The sequence below is a fragment of the Lathamus discolor genome, chromosome Z (assembly GCF_037157495.1).
Source record: "Lathamus discolor isolate bLatDis1 chromosome Z, bLatDis1.hap1, whole genome shotgun sequence".
NCBI classification, from domain to species: Eukaryota; Metazoa; Chordata; class Aves; order Psittaciformes; family Psittacidae; genus Lathamus; species Lathamus discolor.
The window spans coordinates 19214916-19236441 of record NC_088909.1 but is presented as its reverse complement, the minus strand read 5'-3'; the positions used below and the strand labels follow the sequence as shown (position 1 = coordinate 19236441).

General features: G+C 39.2%; 1 protein-coding gene across 1 annotated transcript in view; it reads right to left on the bottom strand.

The window, feature by feature from the left end:
* Positions 1-10710: 10710 nt before the first annotated feature.
* The window catches only part of MMP2 (matrix metallopeptidase 2), a 37456-nt gene continuing 26640 nt past the window's right edge, over positions 10711-21526 (bottom strand). The window contains exons 10-13 of the mRNA XM_065662639.1: positions 19652-19788; positions 17728-17887; positions 13532-13641; positions 10711-11711 (exon numbers count right to left, since the gene is read on the bottom strand). Coding sequence (XP_065518711.1) covers positions 11608-11711; positions 13532-13641; positions 17728-17887; positions 19652-19788 — 511 coding nt within the window. The 3' untranslated portion in view covers positions 10711-11607. The remainder of the gene's footprint in view (positions 11712-13531; positions 13642-17727; positions 17888-19651; positions 19789-21526) is intronic.

Here is a 21526-nt window from a genome sequence, read left to right as displayed (position 1 = left end):
GAGTGTGCAGCAATTATCACTCCTTGTTAGCAAAATTTCTCACTGTATCTACTTTATTCTCAAGCACACAAAGGTATTTCAGACTATATTTTTGCTGTGATGCCGTAGTTGTGCCATACCTTTTATTCATAGAGGCTGGGCCTGCCCAATTTTCTGTTCTCCAGGCTGTGAAGTTGGCATTCTAGTCAAATGCCAAAATCTCTTAAAAATGACTTTGCAAAGGGAATTCTAGAGTTCAATAACAGTTTCCTGTACTGAATTTCAGTAAGGTATCAATTTAAAGAACAAAGAATCTAACAATGTGCATGTCTGGAAAAAATACAGATAGTGGGTTGGAATACTCATAGTGCATGGCTGACATACTGCTGAGATGTGGGCCAGAGCAGAGCTTTACTGGCAGCATACTGTGCTGCTTTAAAGACTATCTTTTCTTGTCAGACTGGCAAGAATTGCTGTGGGGGACTTACCTCCTACAACGAGTAAATGCCTTGAACCAGTCTCAGTCACTCCCACCCTCTCCTGGCTGCAGGCTGTGTGGCTTTGGATGACTTTCTTCCTTTGGCTTGAAGGGATGGCTACTAAAACGGAGAGCCTGAGGGACGTGGGGAGGAGGCAGGCACAGACAAACTCAAAGTAAAATCTTCTAATGGCTGCAGAGTGTATATATATATATATATATAGCAGGGTGTATATGAGAGTTTTGGAAGGTGGTACAATACTTCTCCCTCTCTTTAAAGAAATGATTTTGAAAATGCATTTTCACACTTATTCCCAGCAAAATACGCTTTCCTTTTGATGTTTAAATGTGCTTTATCATTTTGAATAGCCTGGTATTACCTCAAAATAACTGACACAAAGAGAAAAAAAGTGCTGCAAGCCTCCTGCTTGGCAGACTCTTGCTCTGCATTGAGTATTCAGAGGGATACAGATATTTGCTGTGCCTTCGGTACACAGGCTTGTTCTGGGACCATGATTTTTCTGAGGGGGAGTAATGGGTTTGGGCTTGATGAAGGAACTTCTCAGTGGTTCTCGTCGAAGGAGCTCCATAAAGTGGCTGCTGCAGTGATTCATTTTAGCCTGCAAGTGGCATTGTTTGTCTGGTTACTGGACTCGATAGTCTAGTTTATCTGAAAACCTTACCTGAAGTCAAGTATTTCAGAATAACTCTTTCTTTTAAAATGTTTTTTTTATGACAGCCTGTTTGCTGACTCTGGAAGTAAAGTCAAAGTAGAAGCAGTGCTGTGTCAACTGCAATAACTCTCCCTCAGTTTGCTCTAAACCCATCAATTACTTTAAAGCCTCATCTTGGCACTGCAGAGGCTTTTCTCTCCTTGAACTTTGGGAACACCTCTGGTTTACATCTACATTTCATAAATGCCCTTCTGAGAAGCTGCCTGCCTTAGGATTGTATGTCGAAGTCTAGTGAGGGTGCAGCTGATTTCCAAACTTAGGACTCTCTTAAGTCTCATGAATCTTGGTTATGTTATTTCCACCATATTTTCTGCAGAGGCTCATTTGGCATTTTCACAGTGTGCCATGTAATGTCTGCAGCAGCTCAGCTCATGTCACAGTTATTCAGGTCATACTCTGTTATATAAATGTAATACTTAAGAATTTTAGCATTGGCAAGCAAGGGAGCTACATCTTCTATGAAGATACAGGTATTAAAATAGGATCTTTGTTTCTAGGAGCTTCTTTACGTGCTGCTGTTCATTTTGCTCATGTATCTCATCAATGTGAAAATGGAATAGAAACTCTGAATAGTTTGCTAAGTATGGTATTCCAGACACACCTGCAAACAACAGTGCATTTTCATTGGTCCATTTTGTGTGATTTTTCACTGCTGAAAAATTGGAATGTATTCCTACAAAGACTGAGAAGCCCAAGAGGGCCTCTTTTCTCATAAAATTTCAATTAGGAAATGTGGGAAGGTGGTTCTCTTGTGGGGCTGTATTGCACTGAGGATGTGATATAGAGCTGGGAGTCTGGATTATTTTATGGCTTTGAGAGATCTTTGCAGTGCTATAACAAACCATTTAGTTAGGATTCATGGTGCACTTACAAAGTGTGAATTGTTATCTCTATTTTTTTTCTATAAACTAGGGCCAGTTCAACACATGAAGAAAAACTGAAGTTAATTTCAAAAATGAGCACCTAAATGGATGTTGTAATATGTGTGTTTTTAAGACCTTTGGGTTCCATATAGCATAGCTTTTGCCAGCAGTGATTAAAATCCTAATGAGGAGGAATGAGATATTCCAAAGAGATGAGGAAGATGAATTCAGCTTGGTGTTTCCCTGTAAAGTTTAAAAGGGTGAGAAAGAATGTGTTTCCTTGGCTCTAGACCACTTCAACTTCATAAAAGGAAAATTCACCATGGATTCGGGACTTTGCTGCCTGTGTGTAACAACCTTTGAATAGACAGAGTTTTCTCAGGAACACTATAAGCTGCCAGTATGCTCTAGAAACATAATATATTTTAGCAATATTTATTATGATGTTAGTTTTAATTTTCAGAGACCACATCCAGTTTTGCAGGGCTGGAATTTATGGAATAGAACTTTTCAAGGACTAATATTATTTAAAAAGAAATATTTTCATTTTTCAGGCACAGAGGCCCTGTGAGGCTTCAGAATCCACACAGCTTTCAATTTAGGAGTATTCTTTTCTGTGCTTTCAGGAACATTTCACATTCCTGAATCTAGTTACGGGATTTCCCCCCCTAATTGAATCCAGACTTAAATGCTGGAGTCATGCATTCTGTCAATTAGTGCGAATAAGTTCTCTGAACTCATTTAATGGGTACAAATAGTATTTATTTAGCGCTGTCTGGAGCACTGTGTCTCCAGTGTATTTTGTCACATTTTTGTCTCCAGTGTATTTTATCACATTTGTGCCTCCAGTTTATTTTATCACATTTGTGCAAAGGATGCTGGAATGTTCATTTTTTTAAGCTTTCCAAAAGGGTCACAGGAGAAAAGCTGTCCTTTGGGAAAGTGATTGGCGCAATACCAGTCACCAGTCATGCTCAGCTGGTGTTCAAGGTGCTGTGTTGATGGTGGTCGAGCAGCAGAATCAGCTACACAGCTTTTCTTTCTTGGGATCCCATTATGCGGATCCCTCTATCCAATGTAGTGCTGGTGGAGGCTGTGGCTGGATCAAGGCAGCCTCAGGTACGAGGTATAACATAACTCTGGGTCTGCTTGCAGACGTCTGTGTCGCTTGGAAGGGTGGTGGAGCAGAGCAATCATTTTGTTAGGCGGAGTTATGTACAAGTGTATGGAATCCTTTTCTCAAAAAATGGTCTGTTTCTTTCTTCTATGAAAGTAGCAGAACTACAAAGCTGAAGTCCTTGCCCATGTACAGCCTGGGGAGCCCATAGTGCTCAGGCTGTTGGCATCACCAGCTTATGAAGGCTTCCTTGGCCAGGTTTCTGGGCCACCTTTGCACCCAGTGTCATTTTTTTTTTCTCCTGTCCAGAAAACTGAACTTCAAACATACAGTCCCAAATGCAGGGGTCTGGCTTGGTGAAAAGCTTGATCTCAGTGAGGGGAAAAAACAAGCAAGTTTCTTCTATGTTGTGGAGGTTAGTACTGCACAACTGGGAAAGCTTCTTTTATTACTGCCTTTACTGAAGGCTGCCAGCTAAGCAGCTAGCAATGGAAAAATAATGGTATAGGAAGACCACAAAGGGATGTCAGATTGGCCAGGCAAGCTTCCCACTCTGTGTGGACAAGAGTTGCCTGCAACGACTAGGTGGCAGTTTTCTCCTGCTGCCTAGTTGTGTTTCCTGTCATAACGTCTTATGAAAACTGATGAAGTGCTTTTGCATTGTATTATTAGCTCTAGCATGATGAAAGAATACAACAGGTTAAAATCCACTGCAGTGTCTATTTCATGGGAGACAAAAGATCTCATAGCATTATAAGCGATCCATATTTAATAGCTTTCTGGATATATTGGCAAGTGTGGCTTTCAGTAATTTAATGTGAAGAATTGCTAACACAGTGGAAAAATCAATTATGTTTATTGTACTGAAGGTAACCTGATCAGAATGCATCTGCAAGTGGCTTTCAAATTGGGTTGGTGTATGAGTGCACAGTTATAATGTCTCTGACAGGAGAGAGATCAGGTCAGCAGCTTATAGTGTGAAATGTCAATATTTCTTTAAATTTGAGACTTTTTTTGTTCATTCCCTGCCAAAATCTGCTTGTGCCTAATGTTGTTACCTTTGTTTGGAAGTGTGCACACCTTGATCTGAAATACTGGGAACAGTGAATTGGCTCTTTGCTACATTTTTACCCCTAAAGGTCACTGGGGATTCCTGTCTGAAGAAGAAATACAGATTGAGATTCTGAATAGGAAACCTGAAGATCCCGAGCTGTTGCTTCTTTAACAACTTTGTTTTCAGTTTTCACATGAGAACTTTGTAAATTTTTAGAGTTTAACTTCGTCCTTTTATTTAAGGCTTGTTTATCTTTTGCATGCAAAACAGAGTGTATATAGACAAAAATAATATAAGATCTTGTTTCCTAGGGTAGGTTTGAACTTAGCCGATACCTGTAAATGATAACTCCTCCCTGCCAATTTCTTTTTTTGGTCCCAGTGTCCAGTTGTTTATGTAAGAAACAAAGCTGAAAGAACAAAAGAGTAAAGAGGTGATAAAAGTGGAATGAAACCAAAATAAAATCTGTACAGGTCATGAGTGCTTTGATGTATTGTGCATTTCCTCAGTGGACTTGAGGCAAAAGCAAAAGCCAAACAAAACCTAAAAGCTGAAGATCAGTTAGGCAGCTACCCTACCTCTTTGGGTTGGACACTTACTCCCTTTTAGCTCAAAGATGTTCTTAGATTCAAAAATACTACATGAAAGTGAGATGAACTGGAGTTTTCCTATTTGAGCATAGAATCAAACCATAATTGTGCACACATAATCAGTGGTACAAACGACAGGATTGAGGACTGAGACAGTGCTACACAGTACTATGTAGGAAAGCATCTAAATGTAAAAATGGATGAATAGCATTATTCACAAAGAAGAGAGTCCTACAAATGAGGATTTTAAAAGGGCATAAATAGAAGCCTCCTTGACCATGCAGGAAACAACAGAAAATGGATTTTAAGGGTAGGTCTTCTTACTTCATTCTTTTGAGCTGTTGAACAAGAGAATTGTCAGTGGCCTTGAAAAGTACATGTTTCTTAATGGAAAGGAGAAGCATGAAAATGCAAGAATGAAATGAGCCTTTCAAGACTTCAAATAATGAGAAATCATCCTCTCCTTTTAGAAGACTGGGTTCAGCTGGGTTCAGTTAGATCATTGACCACAGAGAAAAAGCAGACTGATCATCTTCCTTTTGCATGCAAGACTTGCCTCTCAGTGAGTTGCTTCAACTTGGTTTGCCTAATAGGATAGTCAGCTGCAATCCTGTGGCAGTGAGCTACACTGCGGTGGGATTCCATGTAATTCAAATCAAAGGTCTGGAAAAGGAGAGCAATGGAGAGAGGCAGCAGCCAGAACTCTCTATTATAAGTGCAACCACAGAAGAAATGTCGTCTCCATGGTTTAACTAACTGTATGATGTGATGCTGGATGGGAGACCTATGGTTGAATTTCCTAATTCCTTAGCTAGTGATGATTAGAAACTTTGTGCAGCAGAAGTGCTGGGTCTTCATCATTGCCTGGCTCCTAGCTGCAGAATGTGAAGCTGCTTTCTAGCTTCAGCCTTTTTGGCAGCAATATTAGTGCTGCTGTAATAGGTAGAGGGAAGACATACTAAAGCTATGAAGCAGTCCAAGGTTAAAGCAGTGGTTAAAGACACAAAAAACAAGCCCACTTGGATATTTAATATTGCCAGTTCCTAAAAGAGGAAGGGGAGACCACCTCTATATAACTCCAGGGACAAACTGCCAGGCTCCAGACTAATCTAAATTAAAACAATTATCCTCTTACAATTTTGAGTTTATTTTGGCAATGCTAGAAAATTCTTAGCAGCAAAGTGAGTTAGTCATTTGGGAGTAGTTCTGAAAAGTCCTAGAGGAAAGCACTGGGTAGTAACAGCTGAAAACTCAGCGGTTTTCTGTTTGGTCACCCTCTGGCTCACTGTGCAGAGCTTGCAGCAGGGTTAGCAAGGGCAATGCAGACCTGTACTGATGCAAGGCCTTTCATTCTTATCTCCCTTTTTCAGAATGGTTTATTGCTTGTCTAGTTGAGTCTGAGCATGCACATGGTAAAGCTCTCTGAAGCTGAACTTTAGAAGCATACTGGGATTTTGGGGATTTGCAAAAGGAGGTGAAAGTGATCCAGATGTTATATCAGTGGGCAGTGTGGATACAGCTAACCAGCTAGTAGTTAGGCTAACCAGCCTGGTGGTGTGGGTAGAAGCTGCTGTGACTTGTTGAATGGTCACTCATAGGGTGGAGAAGTTGCTTATTGTTAAAGCAATAAAACTAATAAGCTACTTATACTGTTATCTCCACTGGTACTACCAAGGAAGTACACCTGTGCAGATTGAATACTTGTACTTTTATCTTGCTGTATTGTCTTTTGATCAAAATATGGTGTATTTTATGGAGAAGGAAAAACTGGTGTGATGTGCTAAGCAGGGTAAGGTTGATCAGTATTCAGGCAGTTGGACTAGATGATTGTTGTAGGTCACTTCAAACTGAAATACTCTAACATTCATATTAAATCCCTAATATTAAATAAAATACTGTAATAAAACCAGGAATTATTTCTTTGTGTGTAGGCATGTACACATGCAGTCATATATTTAATACATAATGTTAAAAAGCTATTGTATATACTTCTTAAAATTATATAAATTAATTTCATATCCTAAAGCAGTTCAAGGCTGGAAGAAGCCATTGGTTCACTTAATTTAATTCCCACTTGCTCCAGGCCAGATTATTTTTCTCAAATATGCTTGTATTAACACCGCAAATAGTACGTATGACTGAAAGATATTCTCCAAATAGGAATGGGGTCTTGATCTGAAGACATAAGAAACTCTAAAACACACAAAGCCACCAAAAGAAAAAACCTGCCTCTTACTTATTTTGGTAGCGTGGTACACAGGTTTATTGTTTTTACCACTAATAAAGTGTGGGTTTTTTTTTTTTTTTTCAGATCCTGTAATTTTCTAGGCAATGATTCATGCTGTGTCTTTCTCTGTTAGATTAAAGAGTTCTGAGATAATAACAGGTTTCTTAATATTTGTCTCAATTAAGAGAAGACTAATTTGAGATCTTTTTTAAAAACATTTTAAAATTAGAGGAACAGATGAATGTTGTTGAATTGTCTTGTTCATATGGAGTATCACATACCTGGAAAATTTGAGCCCTTTTATTTCTTTGGGTGAAGACTTGCTGTTGTAGTCAGGGTGGGGGAGGCCATGCACCCAGCTTCCTGGCTAGTTGTGTGTGAAATCATGGCTGTTTGTGTGCAAGTTTAAATCTTGCAACTGGACAATGTACCTGAAGATGCCATTTTGCTCTCACTCTGTTTTAAGAGGCAATACCAGAAAGAGATGTATTTCAAGTAATAGCATGTGACTGACAGGCTTGATATGCAGAAACCTTGCTAGGAGCTTTTGAGACACTTCCATTTCTGCCTGACAATCTTGGGGTTGTGGGTTCTGTTGTTTTGAAGGGTTTGTTCTGGTTTTATGGTTCTGTCCTTGCTACAGTTCCTTACATTGAAGTACCTTAGTACTTGTGAGCATTTTACATAACTGGTCCGGAACAAGTCTGTTTCCCCTTGCAGATATAAATCTGTGCATTTGCAGTGATCCCACTGAGCCCAATTCCTCCTCATTTGTTGGGTTTATCTTTTCCAAAAGCAGCCTTTGCTGCTAAAAATGTGCATGTCTGAGTTCGTAAGTAGAAATAACTTGTCCCAAATGGGCCCAAAGGACCTACTTGCTCCTGATTTAAAGAGCAGCACAGTTACAGTCAATTGTTTAAATTTATGGGTAGCTGCTGCTTTGTAAAATCATGACAGAATAGCAGGAAGAAAATGTGTTTTTAACAAATACAGAGTGTTAGTGAGACACAAACTGTTAAGCATGATTCACAGTTCAGACTGCTGTGTCTATTAAGTATTTAAACTATGGCATTTCATTATAGCCTTGGCTGCCTTCTATGTATTGTGGCATAGAGGTTACTAAACCACTGCCCTTTACTCTATTGGGTTGGAACTGCCCTGCTGAGTGTGTACAGGCTGTCCTGCTCTGAACTGGTAGAAAATGTGTAGAAAGGAGCAAGTGTATGAGCTCTATCCATGCTGCAACAAACCCTTGTGCAACTGTACCCTGAACCCTAAAAGTCACAAGTGAATCTGACTTCAATTTAATAAAACTGTAGAACAACTTAGGTAAAGACTTGATAGAGGTTTATGATGGGTTTTATATGGCTTTGAAATGAAGACTACGCTTTTGGCCTTTGTTTCTTCCTCTGTAAAGGTGGTAGGTAAAAGTCTTGATTCACTTGTGAAAATGTCTTAGGAGAAACATGTTACAAGCAGGAAAGGCAAGGGCAGTGGCCTTGCTGACCAGGTGCAGTTTCACTGTGCCCAAGAGAGGTGAAAAGAGCAGATGTGGGGAGAGTAATCTGCTTCAGCCAAGGGTCCAGGGGTCACCAGACAAGTCCACAGTGTTGAGGCAGGTTCAAAGTCAAACAGGGAAGCAAGTCAGTGGGACCAATTAACATGGGACGTGGCCAGGTACAGGCAGAGCTGCAATGCTGCTCAGGGAAAGGCCTTCCATCTTATGGTTAACTCATTACAAACAGGAAAGAAGAGGTACAAAATCATTCAGAAAGTGTACAGTTTCTTCAGTTTTACCCATAGGAAAAAGAAAGGCATCCCTAACTGCGGAGCATGCGTTGAAGTAACTTTAAAGCTTCTTCTCAATTACCGTGATTAGCTGATATCCTGGAAATGGAGAGGGTTGTTTCTTTGTTCCAACAGTGAGATTTTAAGAGAGGCTACCAGCAAGTGCTATTAGAACCAAAGATCTTTTCAGGCCACATTTCTGACTTTGGCATTTCACAGATCAAATGTGAAAGGCTACTGAGAAGGGTCAGTATTCTCCAGCTTGTCTGATATATGTAGGTAATAACCTGAAAATGTTACAGCTCATGAGCATAAACAGGAGTTTACAAATGGCCTAAGATAAGCTTAAGGTTGCCAGTCTGAAACTGAGCCCATAAAAGTGTGAGCTGGTTTAAAGATAGAAAATTTATTTCTGTTTTTCTGCCAGTGATGTAGTCACTGGATTTACATGGACAAGAACAAAACAAGAAGCTGAGCAGAACTCCTTAAACCCACCAGATGTGCAGGGTTTTGTGGGATTACTGTCTTACTATGACAGAAAGTAAGCTGGTAGATTTGCCAGTGTTGCAAAACAAATACATAAATTGTAGAAAAAAAGAAACTATTTCAGTCATCAATAGAAATGTGATTTAGGGAGTTCAGAGCAGAAAAGGCCTATTGCAAATCTTCCTCCAGTATATCTGTTTTTGAAACCCCTTCCATATTAAATACAGATGCTAGACTGCATGGTTTGGGGCAGCATTGACTCAAGAACATAAAAAATCATCAGGGAATGTTTTTTGAGGATGCTTAAAACAGAGCTTAAATTCTCTAGGGAGAAATTGTTGCAAAACTGAAAAGGAACTCAGGACAGTCATTAAAGCTACAGAGTATTTTCAACACTAGCATAGGAAGATGTTTATGGTCATAACAGACCATACATCCCTGCAGTGGCTCACTAGATCCTGCAGTCCTGAGAAGGTTGCCAGTTGTATGTAGAAATTGCAGCAGTGATACTTTGCAATTACAGCTACTTTGTTTTGTGCCTGTTTTGTTGATGCTGGTGCAGGACTAAGTGGGAAGGTGGTTAATGGTTTCTGTAGAGAATGAGTAGGCTGAGAAGGAGATGAGCCACCTTTTCTTTTGGCATAGGTGAAAATAGGACTGTTCATCTAGGTGAGAATTGTGTGTAGTAATCAATAGCTTACCAAAATGGGCACTGTGTCTGGATAGTGTGCAATGGAAAAATGGTTTGGCCATGCAGAAGTGGTGTCATTTCAGAATACTATAGTAAAAACCACTGCTTAGAACAAGAAAGCACTTCATGTCAGCATGAAGAGGACATGAGGAGAAACCAACTGATCACTGACTCAGGTATTAGTGGGAATCATGGACTCATTGTAAGAGGTGTGTTAAGAAGGATCTGGTTTGACCATTTGCGTGATGTAGTGCAGTGTCTCACAAAGCGTTTCGTGTGCATGGAGCTGGATAAGATCCTTGGCCAAATGGTGTCTGATCTCATGGGGAGGGGTGAGGTTTTACATCTGTTTTTCTCAAGCTTACAATCCGTGTAGGATACATATACCATGTCTATGTTGACGCTTCCTGACTGGGTTGTGGTGAAGTAGCTGCTGGTAAGGAGAAAGAGCATGGATAAAAAACAGGTGTGTAAACTGGTGTGAGAAGGCAGCGGGCTTTGTGGAGCATGGGACCATATAATCTGTTTAATGTAAATTGCTACAGTTACATCTTGGAACTAACAGAGAAGATAATGTAAAATAAATCCAGTAAGCAGTTATATACTGGAGTGATATTGTCTTTCCTTTGACAGGTATTTCACTGTAGCGTGCTACTGAATTTCTAATTTGAAGTGATACAAGGAAGCCTGGCCATGAGAAATGTTGACAGTGTGATTTGATTTTATTTGTATCATTGGCACTTCCTATGTGGGACGTTCTTTTCTGGTTTATATTTTAATGAGAAACATTGCATTACAATGTGAAAAGAATATTTTCTGTTGCCCAATGCATAAGCAAATAACCTAACCAAACAAACCCCAATATTATAAAGAACAGAAAAATAAAACAAGTTAAACAGTAATACGTGACTTTTATGTATAATGCACTGACTTAAAAAATCTGAGTCATTCCATCCATATAAACAAGTTATATAGTAGTAACAAAGTGCATGAAGCAAATTGCTAAATTTAACTAAGATATTAAAATAAAAAGTACTTTAAAACAATACTTTACAGTTTCTTGCCATGATTCCATCATGCGTCATCAACACAAATCAAATCCTAAGGCAACCTGTGCCTTTGACAGTCTTTCTGTATTATTTATGTAAATAAATGGAAGTAATGATCAAACTCTCAAGAGGGTGAAAAACATCAAGACAAACCATCTATTTATAACAGAGTTGTATTATAAAAAATAAAAATCAAAGTGCACTGCTGGTACATCTCATTTGAGCCTATTTTGGGATATGTATAACGTGGGGTATGATCCAGTCTCCAATGGCTTCAATGCTTTGTTTAAGCATCCAGGGAATAAAGAATGATGGATATTCTGTTACTGGCATTACTAGGGATGAAAAATTGTACCAGAATATATACGTAAACATCTTTTGTATACTGAGGAGGCAAACACTTAAATTATCTGATGTGTACAGTACTGGTACTTAATGTTTAGGTGCCAGTACCAGACTGGTCCAGTATTTAGCATTCAGATCTATTTCTAATTACAGATAAGGCATATAACGAATAAGTAAATAAAATGGTTATTAATAGCTCATACAGTTCAGCAACCCAACCAGTCAGAATTTATCTTGCCAATTTTAACAATCTTCAAACTCTTGTCTTCCATTTGTAGATAGTACTGATCTTTGAAAAAGTAGGTGTATCCTGTGAAGGTAAATGAAAAAACATACTCAGATTATAGAGCACATAATTCTTGATCAAAGCATTTTGTCTATTTGACTTCATGCAGCTCAATGTGCTGGAAAACTTATTTTCCAAAATATGGGTACACAACAAGATTTATTTTAAAAACAAATTAAAGTTTCCACTCCGGAGAAGACAGGTCTTGTTCAATTGGAGCCTGAAGCCACGTCACCATTTTGTGAGCCAGAATTTTCTGGGAAGAAGTGTTTGCTGGCAAAATAAATGTTGAAAATGTAATTGAGTCGAGACTTGTGATACTAGTGGTGCTTCCAGACATTTATGCGATCTGTGCAACATAGAAGGCCACGTAAAACCATGGGCCAGGCTCTCAGCTGCAGTTGATAGGAGGGTAAAAAAAAAAAAAAAAAAGCAAAATACAACCCATTTATGATAATCAAGGAGATTATCATACTTGTGTTCTGGCTGTGCCAGATCAGGAAGATCCTGAAATAGTGCTATGAGTGCATGCTGGTACTGAGGAAACTATGGAGCTGCCAGGAAGTCAGGAAATTTCCAAGCCATATGGACTGGTCTGATCATGCCTTCTGGTGTTAGAACATCCTGGGTGGCAGGAATCACTTTACTCTCTGTTTCAAACTACATTAGAAAGAGAGTTTTCCACAGAGCTAATTTTCCCCATGCCCAGATTGGAAAGTCAGCATGAATCCAGGTCTGAGCCTGTGGAACATGTTGACATAAAAGTGACTGCATGAGCTTTCACTTTTCTGCATCTCCAGCCTACATTTATGCAGCAGATTTCTAGACCTGTACAGCATAGCAGTGGAAAACAGTAAGATGCTTCAAAACACTTAAGACATACCATTTCTTTTTCTTTTTAAAGACTAAGGGAGTAAATTATAAAGAGTAGTAGCAGATTGAAATTAGATGACCTTCTCTTAAATGAAAAGGGAAATTATCATATTTGCTTGATAAAAACGTTCAAAAAAGGTCATATTCTCTTGTTGTGGTTTAACCCCAGCCAGCAGCTAAATACCATGCAGCTGCTTGGTTACTGGTACTTACACACACCCCCTCCCTAATGAGGTGGGGAGGAGAACTGGAAAAGGGTAAAAACCCCCATGGGTTGAGAGAAGAACAGTTTGACAACTGAAATAAAGTAAAGTATAATAGTAACAATAGGTAAAAGGGGAGATGAATAAACCCCAAGAAACCCAAGTGATGTGCAGTACAACTGCTCACCACCCACTGACAGATGCCCAGCCTGTCCCTGAGCAGCGATTGATCCCTTCCAGCCAACTCTCCCCACTTTCTGTATTAGTGTGTATATGTGCTGTGGTATGGAATACAGCTTTGGCTAGTTTGGTCAGGCATCATGTCTCCTCTTTGTCACAGCTTCTCATGCCCTTCCTCACTGGCAGAGCATGACAGATTAAGAGGTCCTTGGTTAGGGTAGACACTACTGAGCAACATCTAAAACATCAGTGTCTTATCAGCATTATTCTCATACTAAATCTAAAGCAGAGCATTGTACCAGCTACTACTATGAAAAAAAACCCAAAACTCTATTCTATCTGAACCAAAGACATCCCATAATGTTTCCCTTTAAAAAGTCTAAACTGTGATTAGTAGCGTATTTATCAACTGATGTTTAATAGGAAAATAGAGAGACAATAAAAGTTTATTTGAACCAATCGTTTGAAAAGCTGAAGGGGAATTTGGCTCCATTTGGCTTCTGCTCAGTAAGAAATTAAATTCTCCAATAAGTTTCACAGCAGATGAATAAGAGCTTGTTAGTGACTTGAATCAGAATTACAGCTTACCACTGTCACCAAGACCCAGGACAGCATCAAGGTTATCTGGAACACCATTCCAAGAGTCTGCAATGAATTTAGGGGATGCAAGCTCCATTTTCTTCTTTTCTTCATTGTACCTGAAGAAAATTATATCACTGCATTATGAGTCTGTAATTAATGTTAAATTTTAACATAATTTTTCAGGGAGTTCTCAGCAAATGTGACTATATATAACAATCAACTAGAAATATAATAACTAAGATTGTAACATTTTCTATTTCATTATAATTGCATTATAATTATTCTTAACTCCTTTAAAACACCATCAAATTTTATGTCTTTCCTTTTGGAAATGCAATTCTTGCTGAATAGAAAACACATTTTCTAAGCAAAACCCTTTTCAGAAATGTAGCTTTAAAATTCCAGACATAATTCTAGGAAAGGTAACTTTTTTTCTGGCAGCTGCCAACGTCTGAAGATAGCAGATTTTAATGTGAAATGGCTATCTTTTCAAAATTGTATTTGAAATATTCTTGTAGTCCATGTAATTGATGGAATGCTATTAAATTACTAATTGCTTTCCCTAACATTTCGTTGAAAACCCATATGATTTTCACACAGTCTCTGTCTCTGATGATGAACAGAGAAGTGCCAAGTTAAAAATAGATGTTTTTCTGTTCGAGGAGGAACCAAAATCACAATGGCTTTCACAGTCTATGCGTTCAAGAGGAAAACTCAGCTGATACAAATACACCTAGCATGGAAGCTGGATCTAGATTGCAGTGCCATTCAGGAGTGAGTGGATCTGTTGGTGTCCACACCTGCAGATCATGAATTGTTTCATTTACCCATTTACTCCAGTGTGATTTCCAGTGTAGAATGCAAACTTAGAGTTGTGCAAAGCCAGTTTTACACTCCCACATCCAAGTAATCTGGGATCTCCCTTTCCGTATATCGGAAATAAATGTCCCAGACATGCAAGGTGCTTGAAAGGAAAGAAGGTGCAAGACTGTGGCCTGTTTTCCCCATTTATGTGATCCATAGATGTGAGTCAGTGCTGAGCAGAAGTGGAGATGTCCTATGGGGCAGTGACATGGGATATAATTTGAATCAGGCTTCCAATGCATGTGAGGCCTCAGTCACCCTAGCAGTACCTCTTCAGGAGCAATGGGCTTCAAAGAGGTCATCTTTCACTGGTACTGGAGGGAAGGTTTATGTTCTTTATTTCCATTTATCCATATCTCTATGTATCTCGGGTTACTCAGTGTATCTCATTATTGTATAGACCTGGATTCTATCCAAAGTTACATCAATACTAATGAGCAGTAGGTCAGCCAAAATAAATTCAAATGATTAATGTAAATTACTTGCTATTTTTCCTAGGATATTTAAAGAAAATCTAGTACCTTAGAATCGTAGAATAGTTAGGGTTGGAAAGGACCTTAAGATCATCTAGATCCAACCCCCCTGCCATGGATAGGGACACCTCACACTAAACCATGTCACCCAAGGCTTTGTCCAACCTGGCCTTGAACACCACCAGGGATGGAGCATTCACAACCCCCCTGACAACCCATTCCAGTGCCTCACCACCCTCACAGTAAAGAACTTCTTCCTTATATCCTATCTAAACTTCCCCTGTTTAAGTTTTAACCCGTTACCCCTTGTCCTGTCACTACAGTCCCTGACGAAGAGTCCCTCCCCAGCATCCCTATAGGCCCCCTTCAGGTACTGGAAGGCTGCTATGAGGTCTCCACGCAGCCTTCTCTTCTCCAGGCTGAACAGCCCCAACTTTCTCAGCCTGTCTTCATACGGGAGGTGCTCCAGTCCCCTGATCATCCTCGTGGCCCTCCTCTGCACTTGTTCCAACAGTTCCATGTCCTTTATATGTTGAGGACACCAGAACTGTACCTTGCTGGGTAGCTTTAAAATTTCAGCTGTGGAATCTGAGCCAGCTTCTCTTCCTCTCTCTCACAAAACTTTGCTTAACAATCTAGTTATGATAACACTAAAATAGCTTGGGGCTGGAAGGAGAGAGAGAAGAAAGCTTCCAAAAAATCCATTTAAAGCAAGTGTGATAATGGCACAGGAAGGACTATTGTATGTAACTGTTTTGCTCCCATGTGGCAGATTCCTTGTATAAAACAAAACATAGTTTATGGGTACAGCATCTGTGTTAAACAGAGGTGCATTTTTTCCTGAAATATTTGTCAACTGCTTTCTTCTTTACACAGACAGGAATCATTTAAGCTTATTTTGGTTCCTTAAAAATAAATTATGCTTTCTGCAGTGACTGCAGTTGATAAGGTACTTTGATAGAATTACTGTCTGTTATTAGATTGATGAATTAGTTGGAGGCCCTGGAGTACAGTTAATCAAAACAATAGTTGGTACAGAGGAGACCTGCAGCTTTGCTGACTCACAGTCTGTAGGTTTTGGTAGGAATATGAAGTATTACAAATGGCTGTGTTAGAACTACTTGCAAATGTGTAAAATGATCTCTACATTATGACAAAAAATGAATAATACTCTAGTTTTTAAAGTTTAGCCTTTTGGTTTTTTTTCTCCTTAAATAATGGAGAAGTGAACTGTCGTCAAAGTAATTGAAAGTTATGAGCAAGTGGCAGTTGTGAAAGGGTATTTACTTACAGGAATCCACAGCCATTAGGATACAATAAAGACACTCGTCCAGTTTGATCATAACATGAAATTAATGTTCACATAAAATGGACTCAATTATACTGAGACCGCCTTTGATATTTTATATAGAGCATCTCTCAGGAGGAATCTTTATAGCTTGGTGAATCTTTTAGATTTCTGGTGGGTGTTTTGACGCTATAATAATGAAATTCTATTAAATATAATTCGTAGATTTTTCATCAGGTGTAGGGTAAGATACCTATTTCTTCCACAGTAATGGCCTTAGACATTTTAAGGACATCCCTTCCTAATCTAAGAGCCCAAGATCTTTCCTGGATAGAGCATGGTAGCAGGTCACCTGAGTTTGGTTCCTTATGTTGTGTCATATTTTGTTTGTCATACAGTCTTTCAAGCAGAAACCTTAATGCAAGTACAGTTATATGCATTTGTGGAATACCATATTTGTGGTGTTCTTTGCAACAAAAACTTCCCTGAGCATGTACTGTAAACACAAAAAAGATTGTTGAGACTCTCAAAATGAATAAAAGCTAAGATTGGATTGAGCTAAGGATGGATTGGGAGCAGCTTTGAGGAGAAAGACTTGGGGGTGTTGGTTGACTAGAAGCTCAATGTGACCCGGCGGTCTACTCTTGCAGCCCAGAAAGCCAACCATGTCCTGGGCTGCATCAAAAGGAGCATGACCAGCAAGTCAAGGGATGTGATTCTCCTCCTTTACTCCACTATGAGGATGATGAGACACTGGAACAGGTTGCCTGGAGAAGTTGTAGATGCCCCATCCCTGGCAGTGTTCAAGGACAGGTTGGATGAGGTTTGAAACAGCCTGGTCTAGTGGAAGGCCTGTAGCAGAGGAGGTTGGAACAAGATGATCTTTAAGGTCTCTTCCAACCCAAACCATTCTGTGATTTTCCCAGAGTACTAACACTCACTTGTGGTTTGTTCAGATCTCCTCAATGCCAGTTCTATTAGTAGAGCAGATGTGTTAGTGACTGGTATATCAGGTGCTGAAGGATTTTCAGTAATCCCCAGCATGCTCTGCTAGTCACACTGCTGTTTCTTTTACATCCAGTGCCTCCAAAGCTGGTTGCTTACTGAAAGAATTTCTAAGGTCATCTGGTCAGTCTTTGGCTTAAAGTGATTTGGGGTCAGCCCATTTTTAAGGAATTCCTGTCAGAATTTTCTCCCAGCACCTGTAATCTGACAGTAGGTAAGCTTGCCCCTCTTAAGAGCCTGGCACTCATGAGGGGCAGTTTGCTGGTACATACGGGTTGTTAGTGAGGAGCAGCCTGACAGGAACTCCCAGATATCCTCTTCCATTGCAAGCTGTTTTCTCAAACACATGCTTGTTCTCTGCTGCTGTACTAATGTTCTTTCCTATCCATGATCTTTGATTAAGCATCCTCACTTGCCACTGCTCAGTTCTGTCCTGGCAGCCCTCATTTTGTATTCTTCAAGGATGCCCTCCCTGTGTTTGGTTCTTGCTTACTGAACCTCAGTGTACACTTAGCCCTAGAGATGAGGCTTGGCTATCAGTGTACCACCATTATCACTTCAATGGGTCTTACTTCCAGTATCTGTCTCCAGCAAAAATGTATGTCCTCTTGTTTCTGCCCCAGTTGAAAGCTGCATCAACACGTTGAACATCCGGGGGTAGTCCCAGGTTGGTGAGTTTCTTTGGATAACCCCTATCCAAGTTACTGGCTGAATAAACCCAGTACTCGTTTCCTAAGTAGGAGGGAAAACAAACCAAACACTGTTAAGTAATTGGATACAGAGGAGTATTTCTTCTTTTATGCTTTGCTATGCAACTTTTCATTGCACTAACTGTACTACCAGCCTTTCTAGTATTTTACCACCTATGAAGCACTAGATTAGAGTACAGGTGTACTGTGACAACAGTTTCTGCTTTTGCCTCTGAAGTGTTGCTTGCCTCTCAGAAAATGACATCACCTCAGCGTGCTCTTGCTTTCTCTCTTCTTAGCTGCCTTATCTTTGAGGCAGACACTGTCTTAATACAGCTGGGGTTATGTTAAAATAGATGGTTAATATTAGTATTTTTTGTAAAATGAAGATGGTCTGAAAGGAGGCATGGGCACCTGAAGGTCAAATGCAGATGCCCATGTTCACCCTCCATTTGTTTGGTTGAATGTTTTTATTGAGCAATTAACAGGTAGTTTTCCCCAGAATTCCTATTTCCATTGTCTCTTGTCATACAACATTTTCTCATGTCTGTCCAAATATGTATTAATGGAAGAGCTACTAGTATTCTGTTCTTTACATGGAATTACAGTTTACATAGTAAATAGCCTTACTAGATTCACTGAAAACCATGGAAAGATTCATTAATGAAAGAACGTTTCTTTGATTCTATGCTAGTGGGAAAGTAAGTAAACTCTTAATATGAGAAAAGTGTAAAATGTAGGATTTGAGTTCCTGAGAAGTTACTAGCTCACCTTTCAGGAACAAAGGGTGGGTCTCAGTAGTCAGTGTTTTAAGTTAGTTGGGCTACATGTAACTTTCAAACCAATCTTTGATAGTTCTTATTTTATAAAAGCAGGTTAGTTTCATTTTCCTGGGCATTATAAAGAGAGGGAGAGAGGTTTAGATGCAGCAGGATTATATATAGTATATGCAATATTTCAAGTGTTATGGCTTGCCTGAAATAAAACTTTAAGCTTCCTCTCCCCTCATGTAACCAAAGCAAATGGCCTTTGAGACATGTGGAATAGATTATCATTACTTTTTTCCATCCTGTGCAGAAAATGTGCAGCAGCATCAGCCATATGGTTTTTACATGAGTGGAGGTGTTTAGTCATGTTTTTAGTAAATACTGGAGCCCGGGTTTTTCTGGCTCAGTTCTTCATGTTGAAAACAGTTTCCTAGCTCCGCTAATTTGGCCAGTACAGGGGAACCATGTGTGGCTTAGGGCAGACAGAGCAATACTTCCTCTTACACTCTTCCATGGAGGCAGCTAGCATGACTGCCTGTATCCTCCGCATGATCAGCCACCAAGGAAGACACTTGGAAGCCAGAGCGGAAGTTAGTCTTTGACAAAAGAAGAGGATAGAAGGAAAGGCATGGGGGGAAGAGGGAGATCTAATCTTCTCAAGCAACCTGTACAGAGACAATAGCTTGAAATTAGAGGAAACAGAAGGAAAACAGAGCAGTGCATAATGAAAAAGAACTCCTGCTGTGGTTGCTTTTTGGTTTAAAAAATTGCTCTTGTTTAGTCTTGCTTATTTTTGAATGTATCTTTTTTGATGCTTATAGGTCCCTTTTGTTGTAATGGAAGCTGAATGCTCTTCGGTCTTTCAGATGCAGCCCTTGTCCTAATATCCTCTGCATGGGATGTTTGACATCTGTCACCCATACCCACTGGCTATACTTGCTCCTAGGCAGGCCATTTCCTGGCCCAGCTGGGAGGAAACTGAGCTTGAATGGAACATTTATGCAAATGGATGCTTACATTTTAAAGCTTAAAAACAGTACCTGAAAAAAATACAGCCTTCTCATCCTGGGGGGCCTCATAGACAGCATCGATTTTCTCTGGCAGATCAGGCCAGAATGTAGCAACAAGAAGAGGACCTGTGGGTTTTCCTCGGGGGTTTACAGTCCTCCACATGAATCTGAGCAGAACAGAACATTGTATGAGATTTACAATGAACTAATTCACCAGCACATCTGGTTTTCATCATTTCTGGCAAAGGCTGCGTAAGCGTGCATATACACACACACATGTGCACACACACGTTAGCAGCAACACACATTTGTAACTGTTTTCCTACAGTGACTGAAAAGCAAATCGCTCATTTGGAAACCTGTTGCTAAAACAGCTGCGCAAGAAGCTGCATGCTGGACTGCGGGTGATATTGCTTGCACTGATTGCACTGGTTGCTTTGGAGTTTCTGTTGCTTTTTGCAGCAGGGCAGAATTTATTCTGTGCTTTGAGTATAAAACCAAACTTCTTTACAAGGCATTTAAACCGTTAGAGCTTTCATGCTGTTGTGTATGGAGCAGATGGATGAGTGAGAAAAGCAGAGATTTCTATTCCATGAATTGCTCTTGCTATTACTATTGTAGTGACTAAAAGTTCAAATTTAATGACAGTATATCAAACTGCTTGGAAGTGAGCTTGGCTGTAAAGGAAACTGCTAGCACTAAAAATGTTCATTAGAGAAATGCATAGGGTGATTTATTAGCTATTTTATGTGTAAGTAGAATTATCATTTGATTTAAGCTTTAAAAAGCTGTAATTATCTTTAAATGGCAGAGCTTTGTGCTGAGGGCTTTTGGTTAAAAATGGTTCTGCTATTTCCTCCTCTGCAGAAGGAACAACTTTTTTCCTCAACAGAATGAAATTTTTGCCATGGTGATAAAACGAAAAATCAGCAGCTCTTGCACCAATCTATAGCTATTACATTCTCAGGTCAAACTGCTTTTACTATTACTGTGTTACAGAAGCTCAAGGTGCTACCTGACATCTTACTTTTTGCAAAATATAAATAGCCATTACCCATTCCCACCTAGAATAATTATACCTTGAGAAACACAGCATCTGAAGCCGAATCTTGGTTTTGCCTAAAACTTGACGGAGAAATTCTAAATTCATTTATTAAATTTCTGTATTTTTGTCAGTGAAGTTTGATTGCAAACAGAGCTAGATAGGACAAATAAAACATCTTGAAACACATTTTTTTTTTCTGTGTCTTAACTAAAAAATATGTATTTATTTAATATGACATATGATACTAATAATTTAGTAATATGTTAACTTACTCTCATTTTGCATACATATATGCATTTTTAACATGTACAAAAATATCTAAGCATAACTCATCGTAATTTTAATTTTAAAAAAGAGGCAAGGAATAAGGCATTTAATTACTCTTGCTCTTGACAGTATTTAGACATTGTAAAAGGTAATAAATTTTTTTTCATGCATCTCTCTTTAGACAGAAAAGCAGATCCTGTATGGTATGAAATGGAAACCCTTATAACAAATCTTTCTAACACTGCATTTATGAAAGTATCTCCTTTGAAAATCCAAGTTACAGAATTTCAATCAGATTTGGACTTGATTTATGGCTGAGTCAGCACTAATAATTACAATCCGCATTAATTCCAAACTCTCCAGAGCCAATGGATACTTGAACATCGGGCTTTTGTTAAAGCACACATTTCAAGGGACTTATTAAAACGGTGAGGTTTTCTTGTGGAAAAGGAAGCTTGGTCAAAGCTGAATTTTCTTTTGCTTTTGAATTGGGCAGGAGGTATTTTTATTGCTACTCATCTTATTGAGGAATGGTGAAATAAATTATTTGGCTTTCTCATTTCACTTTGAGCTTGTTGAAATGTTTTAAGTCA